Below are 12,381 nucleotides of genomic sequence, written 5' to 3'. Positions count from 1 at the left end.
ATAGTCACCTCAACCACATTCTTCCTAGGCTCCTTAGACTTAACACATAAGGTCATCTTCTGACTTCATGTTCAATGAAGAAAATTTGATTTTATTGAGTTTGTTTTGGGGGGTTTTGTTGTTGTTATTGCTTTGGGTATGCTTGGGGCTTTTTGTATTTTGAGGTGGTTTTTTTTTTGACAACACATATATGAAAAACACAAACAAATTCAGGCATTCAGTTGTATGAAGATTTCTGGGATTGGTTCCCTGACCTGGCATGGCTGATTCTTAAGTACTCTATGTGTTGTCCTTTCTAGAATTGTTACTAGCCTGTGTCAATTGTTCATATTAGTGAGTCAGTATGATATTCTCACATGCCCACACATTGTGCATGAATCAAACCCCACCCTAATTCTTCCTTTGTACCTGACCATGCCCTTCTTAGTCTTTCATTAGGGATGGGAGTGTCTTTGTACTTGTGTGTGTGTGTGTGTGTGTTTGTGTGTGTATGAATTCACATTGTTCTGAAAATTTTTAGTTACTGTTTCTTCTTCTTGGTCTCCTGTCCTTCTCCTTCCTTTGGTCCTATAACACGAATAAGCAGTGTGAGATAATCCATATATACTGAGGTTCTCTATTTGTTTCTCAGTGTTGTGTGTGTGTGTGTGTGTGTGTGTGAGTTCACATAGTTCTATTATGATATCTTTAATTTGATTGATCTTTTTAAAATATTTATTTTTATTTTTATACAGGGGTGTTTTATCTGCATATATGTGTGAGTACAGGTGTGCACTGCCCACAGAGGCCAAAAGAGGGTGTTGGTTCCCCTGGAACTAAGTTACAGATGGTTTTTGAGGTGCTATGTGGACACTGGAAATTGAACCAAAGTTGTCTTCAAGAACAGCCAGTGGTCTTAACTACCGAGCCATCTCTTCCACCCTGATGCTCTTTGTATATAGTGCGTGTACCGTTGATAACACCAGTGTGTTTTTCATGTTATGTATTGTACCAGGAAGTTTGGTTTAGGTCTTCTAACATCTTCTGAATTCTATCGTGTTAAATATCCCTCTGACTTCCTCATTAGAAATGGCGATAATCATGGCCATAGCATTCTGTGTGCGACTGAACTCATCTGCGGCATTTCTGGCTAAAATCTTCACTGTGCACCGCCTTTACCTTCTTCTTTATGTGAACTGTAAATTGTGTGTTTCATACCCATGTTGCACTCTGTCCTATAGACTGAGTGCTTATCATCCTCTTTCTTAGTTAGAGTTTCATTGCTGTGAAGAGACACCATGACCAAGGCAACTCTTATAAAGACAACATTTAATTGGAGTTAGCTCACAGGTTCAGAGATTTAGTCCATTATCATTAAGGAGGGAGCATGGCATAATCCAGTCAGGCATGGTGCAGGAGGATCTGAAGGCCACTAAGAGATGTCTGGTTTCCATGCACCTAGGATGAGGGTCTTAAAGCTCACACACACAGCAACACACTTCCTCCAAAAAGGCCATACCTACTCCAACAAATCCTCACCTTCAAATAGTGTTACTCCCTGTGCCAAGCTTATTCAAACCACCACACTTCCAAGATTCCTCTATGGGAGCCTAATATCCAACACAAGACATCTCCTAGCCTGTGGGATAGAGTTTCTCTGATGCAAGCTAACATCCTTCAGATGTTTTGGAGTGAGATCCAGAACCTTGAGAGACCAAGATCCAAGGATGCTCAGGGATGCACAAGCCTCTTCTATAAGATAGTCTGATCTCTGCACAACTCCAAGCACTGTCCAATCCTTACTTCATCTCTAGGTGATGTCAAGACTAACAGTATCAGATCCCTTCTGTGAGATGGCCCAGTGTCTTCACAGAATCTGAGCATCATCTCTAGATGACATCACACCTTTTTTAAAGATTTATTTATTTTATGTATACGAGTACACTGTAGCTGTACAGATAGTTGTGAGCCATCATGTAGTTGGTGGGAATTGAACTCAGGACTTCTGCTTGCTCTGGCCCCTCTCGCTCCAGCTCAAAGATTTATTTATTATTATATATGAGTACACTGTAGCTGTCTTCAGACACACCAGTAGAGGGCATCAGATATCATTACTGATGGTTGTAGGCTACCATGTGGTTGCTGGGATTTGAACTCAAGACCTTCAGAAGAGCAGTCAGTGCTCTTAACTGTTGAGCCATCTCACCAGCCCTTACTCATTGTCAGGTTCATGTACCACCTGCACTCGATTATCTTTAGTCGACATTATACTTCTTAGTGTCACACTGTGCTGTTCAGGAAATATTGACAAAAGAGAAGTCTGCATGTTTTCAGTAGAGACATCATTATTCTTCTGGAATAGTCTGTGGTTGTTTGGATATGGATACAGGACCCCTGGATATGAAGAGCTGGCTGAGCTCCCTGCTGAAGACTCCAGAGGCCTTGGCCTCTACCTCCAGGAGGTAGAGCTATCTCCTTAGCATGAGCCTATACTGCAAATGCTACAGCCATTCTTCCCCTGGACTTCTGCCTCAGCTTGTGATGGAAGAAACCTGGTGTATGCATCTCTCTCTAGCCCACAGCCTAGAGGCATAAAACTGTGCCAGGAAACTCTTATTTTTCCTTTAGCATCATTTCACCCAATGTTGCATTTGTTTCAAAGTGGGAGGTCAGGCTGGCCCCTGTGACTCCATCTTGGCTGGAAGCAAAAGTGGTTTCAAGTGATTTTGGATTGCTTCCTTCCTTCCTGCATTGCCATCTGTGCACTGCGCAGGCTTACTTTCATAGTGTACTGGCTGACACATCTCATTTACAAAGTAAATTTGAAGAAAGACAAATGACCTGCTTCACAAAGGCATTCACAACTTAAGAAATATTCTACTATATAAAAGATTTGTACAAATCCATAAGAACAGAGAAATGAAAATACAAATAGCCCGTAAGGTGTTTCCTTTCTTTCTCTCTGCAATCCTGAGGATTGAATTTGAGGCCTCCTGCATGCTCAGCAAGCATATCTCCAGTGCTTGGTAGTTCTCCCACTCAGAATTAATGTAATTGAAAATCAAACATCAGTTGATGTCTCTATAACATGGCTTTTTGTGTAGTCATCAAATTAGGTGGACTTAAGATTTAATGATAATGATTATATGGTAGGAAAACATTACACGAAAGAATATTAGTATTGTTCTAAATGGTGTCTCTATGACTGTTTCCCTTCCCTCTATTTGCAAGGTTCCTATTGTAAATATGCATTACCTTCCTGATTTGGAGTGGAGTCATTTGTCTTTGGAATTTATAGGGCAAAGCTTGCCACTTTTCCATAAAGCGGCGACGAAAAATGCTTCAGCTTTTGTGTACTAGAGAGGTCAGAGTCACCATTCCAGCACAGTAACCCAACCAAAAAAACTTAAGAATGGATAGTGATGTGTCTGTGTCAGGAGATATTTGACTTTCACCAGGAAGTGGCTGGTTGGCTTTGCCCCTGGGTGTTGTGTGCTAACAACCCTTTCCTTCCCTCCCACTGGGGCTTCTGAGGGTGTGGATCAACTGAGGCTGCATCTCACCATGCTTGGGTGTTAGCAGGCCATGTTCGCTGGCTGGTTTGGTTGGTTGGTTTGGTTTGTTTTTTGTTTTGTTTTGCTTTTTCACCCTCAGGTGCTTAAAAAAGGGGGGGGGGGGCATTATCATGGAATCTACACAGGCCAGAAAGGGTATTGCGTTTGCAAAGGAAACAAGTCATTTCTTCCTCCTTTAAAGGAATTCTTTAAAGACTATCATCCTACTGTCATTTTGACTTTGTTTTCTTCCCCAAGTAACAAAGATCATATTTGGCAAGATCCTGAGGCTTGAACTTAAAAAAAAAAAAAAAAAAAAAGAAAGAAAGAAATGTTTTGTGGTATAGTATTCCAGGACAAAGAGAGTGGTCAGGAGACCTTTCCAGTCCACTTTCCACAGCACATAAGTAAAGTCTTTGGCTGCTACAGCCCTGGAAGGAGAGGCAAGCCCAGGTATATACAGTCACAAGGGCAAGATAACATGAGTGTAGGCTACACAGTCAGTCATACATCATTCTAAATGATAGTGGGTAAGACCATAGGCAGTCTGAAGTAAAACTCACTCTGATTTACACCTAAGAGAGGCTCAAATGCTCATTCCAAGAACAACCCATGTTATGGCGGAATAGAGACTACAAAACTCCTGTCTTGTTTACTTGGAGTTTTCTCACAGGCTCTTAGAAATCTCACCCAGCGTCTCCATTCACGGACCTTATTCCATCAACAATGTCTTTAGCAGAGGCTAATATGGCATCATATGTTTCTGTGTCAGCATTTATATCACAAGTCATATGTTTGTTAATTGATCACTTTTGCTTCATGGTCTTTCAGATTCAACACAGGACAGGGAAGTGGACCCTCCCAAGCCAGTGTGTCTAGGATAATCTTGGAGCTACAAAGAGTGAGTTGGGCTACATGTGGTAGCTCAGGGTAATCCCAGCACTCAAGAGGCTGAAGTAGGAAGACTGCCATAAGTTCAGAGGTAGCCTGGGCTACATAGCAAGTTCCAGGATATAGAGTGAGACCCTGTTGAGAAAAAAACAACCAAACAAAATATTAAAAAGACGATGTTGGTCTCACTAACTGTTTCGTGGGGTCAAATTAGCTTTGCTGAAAGACCCCTTCCTCACCCATCCCAGGCAGCTTCCACTGAACTTTCTGAATAGCAAACTGCTCCTCTTTCTACTCCTCCTTCATCTTCACTCCTGAGGGCAAGCTGCTCCTGAGTGCACACTCAGTATCTGAGCAATTGGGGCCTCGGTGTAACCAGCCACGAGCTCTGTGCCTACTGCCATGAGGGCTTCTTGACTCACAGCTGTGACTTTTTCCTTCTGTCTCCTCAGAGATTGCAGGTACCACAGTGTCTGAAATTTCTGGGCCCTTTTCCACCGAAGACATAGCCAGCAACTGTGTTCCAGCACAAGCTCTGAATGAACCCATCTTGTGGATTGTGTCCTATGCCCTGATGAGTGTGTGCGGGGCCATTCTCCTAGTTCTGATCCTCCTTCTGCTGCTCCCGCTGCACTGCCGACATGCCCCCCGAGACCCTGAGGTAGTTAACGATGAGTCCTCACTAGTCAGACATCGATGGAAATGAAGAGACTTGTCTGAACTCCAGCAGCCTTGAACTCAGCTCTTCCAAGAGGGACATCTCCAAATGGTTTCTCTGTCCATTAGTCTGGAACCTCGGGTGTGCATCTGAATGCCTTCCAGACTGAATCTTGATTACTCTTGATTTCCAAGTTTTCAGATCTTTTCTACTTCAGAGATAAATGATAATAAAAACACCTCATTGTGAACCAAAACAGTGCATTGGGCTTCAGGCTTTATGGGAGTGGTTATGCCAAACTGCCCAGTGTACCATAAAACCAAAAACAACCCAAACAAAGAAAAAAAATGGGCACGCCCTGGTTAGTTACTATATTCTTTTCAACCTCAGGAAAAATGAGTGCATTCAGTTGCTTGCTCTCTTGCCTAGAGGAAACTTTTGGTATTGACCATATTAAAGAGTATTTTGTTTTACACTACTGCCTAGTCTAGAACAAGTAAGAAGGCTTTCAGTATCCTAGCAGAAGTAGACTTGAGCCTGATGAGAGAACCACTCAGCCTTCTTCTGTACCTGACTGTACTGCAGGACCTGGGGTAGGTCTCAGGCTCTCCAGCAATGAGAATCCACACACAGATCACATAATCCCTTGCCAGAAAGATCTTTGCCCATCTAGATAGATTGAGATGGCATTCTAGTGAAATGTAGTATCTTTGGCATGCAGGCAAAGATGTTGCTTGTGTGGCTTGGCTAGTGTTCTGAGTTTGGGTAGGGTTCAGGCCCTGGCCGGTATGATGAGGCAGAACAGGTGCTGGGCTACATGCTGCTCTTGACATTCTGTTACCAAGCTGGCCATGGTCACATACACTTACTCAGATTTCAAGTTAATTAATCATGTTTTAATGAGGAAAACAAACTCTCTCATCTCTGCTACCATAATTGTTTCTTTTCTCTAAATCTTCTTTGGAACTAAATTGGTAATTACTGATCTGGGAAATGGAGACATGGCCAGATGCCTGTGCTTCTGACCAGCTGTCAGGGAAGGAAAACTCGTGACTTGGAGTCATTTCCACTTTTCTGAATCCTTTAAAGTCATGTATTTCCCTTCATAAGATGCTTTGGGCCCAAGTGTACCAATCCAAAGCAACTTGAAGGCACATGACTGGCAGATAACCTCTGTGGTTCTTCCCTGGGGGTGGGTAGAGGGGATTTGGAGCATGGTAAAGTCTTGGCAAAGGAAGATCAGCAGTACCTTTATTTACTACCATTTGAGACCTTTGCTAAAGAAAGGTGGAAGCCTATTACTCTATGTGACCACTTGTTTAGGATGGGACATTAATTGACATACAAAGTCACCTTGTGGACACACACCCCACCATTCCTAAGCCAAGTTCAATGTTTACTTTGTGATGCTACCTGCTACCAGGATAGGTTGGACATAAAACATTCCACCCAGAGTGCTAAGCAGTCCCTCCAGCAGGAGGGTCTTTGGTGTTGACAACAGTCTTTGTGCGGATGTCTCAGCCATATGTTCTGCTCACCCGGTCACCTCCATATTGAGAAATACATGGCAGTGCCAAGGACACTCAAGAGCCATCCAGGAATGTCACCGTGAACTGGAAGATTCCCTAGCAGCCAGAGGAACCTTCTGTGAGATTCTTGTGTGAAAGGAGTTGAGCTGTTGAAGAAGAAAGATCCAACCAAAGCAGGGATAGCTTTTGGTTCTCAAATACTCAGATGTGTCCAGCATGCTCTAGTTGAGCATGAATAATTCCAAAATTCATTACAAGGTTAGAAATCTCTGGAAGTGAGATCTGATCACCTGTTGATTTTTCCATTGGTTACTATCTTCTAGGCAGGTTTGCATGGAAGACAACCAAGTTCTCCTAGACTCTGTCTCCCTTCCCTGTTCTGTGAGGACTTTGAATCCCTGAAATAGGACTGCTCAGTCTTCACACTCATGATATCTGATTCTTTGTATTAGGTCAGGCTTCTGAAGTGCAGGATGTCAAGGCAGGTGGAAGATTACCAGCATTTTCTGTATTTCGTATCAAATGTGTCTACCTTTGTATCTCAGATGCCACTTAATGTGACATTTTGATGGGAATACTTAAATTACAAAAGCATAGCTTTGCAACTAGAATGAAATCAGCGGTTGAATTTGTGACATTTTCCTGGCATATACTTAGTCAAAACTGTGGTGACACCCACCTTCTCAAATTCTACAAATTGAGACTTCACTTTGGCAGACTTTCAGGAGTGTTTGCCTTGAACAGGAATCAAAATAGTGGCCTTTTGAGGGCCTCAGTTTTACCTTGAATAGAATGAGGAATGGCCTGGAAGATCTTTCTCCATACATTGAGAGTTGCAGGTGATCCTTGTATGGCCTATGGAATTTCTTCCTTAGTTTTTGTTTGTTTGTTTTTTGGATTTTTTTCTTTGCCAGAAACAAGTGCCTGGAGTTAAAGAGGTAGGTGTGCTACACAAGACCATGGGATATGCTTCTCCCAGCACATATCACTCCTGAGCACTTTGGAAAGAATTTATCTGACTGTCCTGAAACCCAGAGGTTTGGGTTGGAGATGCATTTGGGAAGAAAAACAGCAATAAGGACTCCAAGGAGCTTTGAGGAAGAGATTTCTCTAAAGCAGATTCCATTCTCTTCTTTAAGAGGTGGGGAGGGACTACTTGATGATTTAATTAAGAATGGAAATTTGCTAAATTAGCCTTAACACTTTCTCACCTGGTGGAGCAGCTATGCCTGGCTGGGATTTGAGTTCCAGCTTTCTCCCTGGGAGTAAGAATGCGGCCCAAAAGTCTGTCCCACAGACAAGGATAATTTGGTTTCACAGCGTTTATCTTTATTAGTGGAAACAAAATAGCTGGACAGCATTCCAGAGTGTTTTCTTTTGTATGAACTTACTAGAATTGATTATTGGCACACCTACATGAGAAAAAAATCTCCACTATCTTCTGAGGAAAAGCAATACAAAACAGAAACACACACACACACACACACACACATCTAGGATTATGTGCATCTCCAATATGTCTTAAGAATTACAGACCTGAATGTGTAGCCCTTTACCTGTTAGACAGTAATGCAGTTCTGTGTAGGGTGGGTAAGAGACTCAGACTAGGGAGTAAAGCAAGGTCCCAGAATAAGCAAAGTTAGCGATTTGGAAAATGCTTCTTTCATCTGGGCATTAACTTTCTTTAATCCTCCAGTTGGCCTACTGTGTTGGAAGTGTCATTTTTATTTTACAGAGCTATAACTCCCCACCACCCAATTTCAAGAATGTTTAGGCATTGAAGTCAACGTTGACATAGAGGACATGTGGGAGACAGGTAGCCTGCATGTTGCCTGAGCCAAACAGAGATTGGTCAATTCCATCAGCAAAGAGTTGAGGATTCCTGGGAGTTGATAAAATTTAAACTCTTATAGGGGGACAAGGCCTGAAGGAGTCAGGAAAGAGGCATGTCCCCCACCTCACCCTGCAGTTTCAGTGTTCTAGAGAGCCAATGTAGGCAACCCAATTTACTCCAGTTTTTTTTAGCATGGCCTACATTCGTTTTGGGAATCTCCAAAGGGAAGCCCTCAAGTTGGTCACTGGCCACTGAGCAGACATTCCACAGAGGACAATTTGTTTTGTTTAGAAGATGTCTATTCCAGTAAGACCAGAATTCCTTGAGTTCAGGAGCAGGACCCAGGCTTGAGGTTACAGGATCAAGGCTATGTGCTGGGGAGTTCATTGGGTAAGGGAAAGTTACTCGGGCCACACTGACTTGGCCAAGTTTCTTTTTGGGACTGTGTACCCAAGAAGGACTATTGACAGTCAGAGCTAGACAGTCCCGTGATAACAAGCCTTGTTAGATCACTTACCCACTCTGGAAGCTGTTGTCAGCCTCAAATCTGTGCCCTGTCTACAGTGGTCCTACTCTTCCTGCAGGAGTGGGTCTCATGGGTCTCAGGGTGCATAAGTACCCAGTCTCATTCAGAGTCAACATGGTGAGCCCAGGCTAGTCAACTGCACTGGGTCAGACAGTGAAGTGAAGCAATCATCATGTTGCTAAAGATTTTGAAAACCAAACCAATCCTCCTGGTGACACCCATGTATCTACAAAGCCCACAAATGAGGAGCTTATTAGGAGTGGGTGAGTGAGTACTCACAATGTCAAATTCTAAGGCTGGTAACTTTTCCTACCTCCCACCACACAAGCTTCCTTTGGATTTTGTATCAGATGTCACATTACAGTTACTCTTAAAAAGAAGAAGGTAGATGAAGACTGTCCTTTAAGTTCAACTCTCTATTAAAGTTTGTATTTTTCTTGATCAATCCCTGCATCCCAGTGACAACCAGAAAGAATATGATATTAAATCGTCCATTCAGGAATATCACTGTCAGGAAAGAGCTAGACACACACACCTACATTTACAACTGGAGAAATATTTATATGAGATCGGCTGGGATGGTCTAAGCTGTAGCACATGGTGTGTCTCTCACACATCAGAGTAGAGCACACAGCCAATATGAATTTTTACCCATATGCTTCATAATTACAACTGGTAGAGGCGCAATCAGCCCTCTCTTAAACTGAGCACAGCTGTGATCTCATTGGTGTCTGTAAAAAGAAACTGACACCTGAGCTCTCTGTGCAGCCCCACCTGATTCAACACTGTTGTGTCTTCTTTGGTGTTGTAGAAATTAGATAGTTTGTATTTGTAACAGGTGCACAGATAGGGGTTGAAACTGGGCTTGCTGATTTCTGCTCATTGTGTTGTTCTGTTTGTACACTACTAGAACCTTCTGAGACAAGTAAAGTGTGGCATCCTACCAGGGAAAGAAAACTCTCACGGGGGCCTCACATTGTCAGGATGGGTATTGCTGAATGAAAAATGAAGTGTTAAGAGAATGTCGGGTAATCTCCTTCTGAGATAAAAAACAAAGCACCATAGCTAATTAAAGCTTTATTAATCACTAATGTAATTCACACAAAGTAAAATTTCTTGGGGTTATGAGTGGAGTTCAGTAGTATAGTTCTTACCTAGCATTCACAAAGCCCTGGTACTGAAAAGGAAGGAGGGAGGGAAATGTCTTCACAGTTTTGTGAACTCTTGTCCTTTGGCCCAGGAGTATAGAAAGGCTGCCCCATTAAATTCCTCCTTTGCTGAAGAATCATGCATTCTTACCAGTGAGGAGCTGAAGGTTGATTTCGTTAGCAATGACTCAGTTCAAACCCACAGGGTAGGTGGGGTTCTCACTTGTGAGTGAAAGCTAAATTTGGAGTGTAAAAGGGCTTGTCTCCTACTTCCTCTATTCATCTGCACAGTCGAGTACCCTTAAGGGTTAATATTATCTCCTCTTAGCACTGAAAGAGATATCCATGTCTCCTGCTTCTTGGGAATTTAAGGTTTGGCTTCTTCTGGAAGAGCTCTAAGCCATGCACTTGAAAGGACAAGGTAGATCTCTATGATGCCTGGTGCACACAGTTCCATACCACTCAGAATTATGTATAAGACTTCAATGATAAATAAGTAAATAAACAAATAAATGATCCAGCCATCTAGTGAATTCCAAAAGAGGCAAAAAGTAGTGCTTTATACAATGTATTTTGTGTAGCTCTCATTTCTTTTCATATTTTCCTATAGGGTTCTTGAGTGTAAATTGTATTTCTGAAGACATGTCTAACTGGTCAATGTTTTCTTGGCGAATCTCCCTCCATTTCCAGGGCACCAGACTAATTTCCAATCAAATTATGGTCAGAATGCTGTGCAGAACAGAGTTATTTGTGCCACAGAGTAGCTCCCTGGCTACTGACAAATGCCCACATGGTTGCTGGGCCCACCAACCTGGAGTTTCCTAGAATAATCTTATGTTTGTACTTCTCCATCCTGCTAAGATGTATACCACTGAAAAGGAGAGAGGTGTCTGACTCAGTCTGAATAAACAACACTTCCTACTAGGGTTCTGAACTGTTTCTTTAATCTCATGCCTCTTGGGTCTCAGCTCTGGAGTTCCTGAACGTCACAGAACATACGGGTTTCTGGGAGATACCAAAGCTAAGTGAGTGGATGGAGGACCCAGGCTCAATGTAGTACTAGAACCTGGAGAACCAGCTACCAGGCACTGCTCAACGATGCACAGCCCCAATGTTTGCCCCGGTGTGGAACTTAGTTCAGCTCAGTTATCTCAGAAGCAATCCTGCAGCCGTGCCTCAGAACCTGGTGCAAAACCATCTGTGTGGTAAGGATATGGCTCAGTGGTCCAGCTGAAATACTCAGTAAACCAAACAACACCGTCTGAGAACTGTAATTTAATTTTTAAAAATGGGTTCTTCAGTGGCTAGGGAGATGGCCCAGTGAGTGATGATATGAAAACATGAGGACTGAGTTAAAATCTCTAGGGCCCATGTAAAACCAAGCCACACCAGGGCTGGGGGAAGGTGAGAATACAGACAAGTGGATCCCCTGGGCTGGCTGGTCAGCCTGTTTAGCTTGGAAGAGAGAACTCCCAAGTTTGGTAAGAGACTCTGTCTCAAAAAGTAAGGTGGAGAGCAATAAAGAAATATACCCAAAATTGAGCTGTGACCACACAGTGACAGAAAAGCACAGCTGCCCACACACAGAGACATCGATACCTAATATGTGACAAGGAGACCCACAATTTAGGCTATTCTGTGACTGTATACTCCTATTAACAGTACTCCCCCCACCCCCCACGGAAGGAAATGAAAAAATTCTCAAAGCATTCAGACACCATTTGAGCTGGTACAGTGGTGGTATGTTCCCATACTCAGACCTGGGATGGGAGGGTTGGGAGTTGGGGCAGTGGCTGGGACAGGAGGATTGTGAGTTCCTCGCTGACTAGGCTACCTGTAAGACCCTATCTCAAAATACTAGCAAAACCTTCATTAGGAGGAGGCAGCAATGAGTGGGTAAACAACCAGGTTGCTACTCTCTGACCACCAGGGAGATACTTCCCATTGGTTTTGTTTTGGAAACCACAGTCCCAAGTGAATTCCATTTTGCCATCCCTATTTGTGAGTGTCTTTGCAGGTGTGATTTCACATATCTGTCACTAGGTGGAGCTGTTGAGAAGCTTTGTGGACAGACTTGTCCTTAGATACTGTAAATGCAAGTCCCTTTCTCAGGCAGGCTTACTGAATGCCTATCCTTCCACACCACTGCTTACACGTCTCACCCAGACTGTTTCAGGTTTCCAGATTAAGTTTTATCTTCAAATTTTCTATGTGCATGACTGTCGTGCTGGAAAGAAAACCGAGGTGCAGAAGGATGCCTTA

At 43.0% G+C, this 12,381-nt stretch overlaps 1 protein-coding gene across 1 annotated transcript in view; it reads left to right on the top strand.

The window, feature by feature from the left end:
- Bace2 (beta-secretase 2) overlaps positions 1–11,352 on the top strand; it is a 98,612-nt gene extending 87,260 nt beyond the window's left edge. The window contains exon 9 of the mRNA XM_052159013.1: positions 4,877–11,352. Within this exon, the coding sequence (XP_052014973.1) occupies positions 4,877–5,130 (254 nt within the window). The 3' untranslated portion in view covers positions 5,131–11,352. The remainder of the gene's footprint in view (positions 1–4,876) is intronic.
- Positions 11,353–12,381: the final 1,029 nt, after the last annotated feature.

Source organism: Apodemus sylvaticus, chromosome 15 (assembly GCF_947179515.1).
Source record: "Apodemus sylvaticus chromosome 15, mApoSyl1.1, whole genome shotgun sequence".
NCBI classification, from domain to species: Eukaryota; Metazoa; Chordata; class Mammalia; order Rodentia; family Muridae; genus Apodemus; species Apodemus sylvaticus.
The sequence above is the reverse complement of the archived record's forward strand: the minus strand, read 5'-3'. Positions and strand labels throughout refer to the sequence as shown.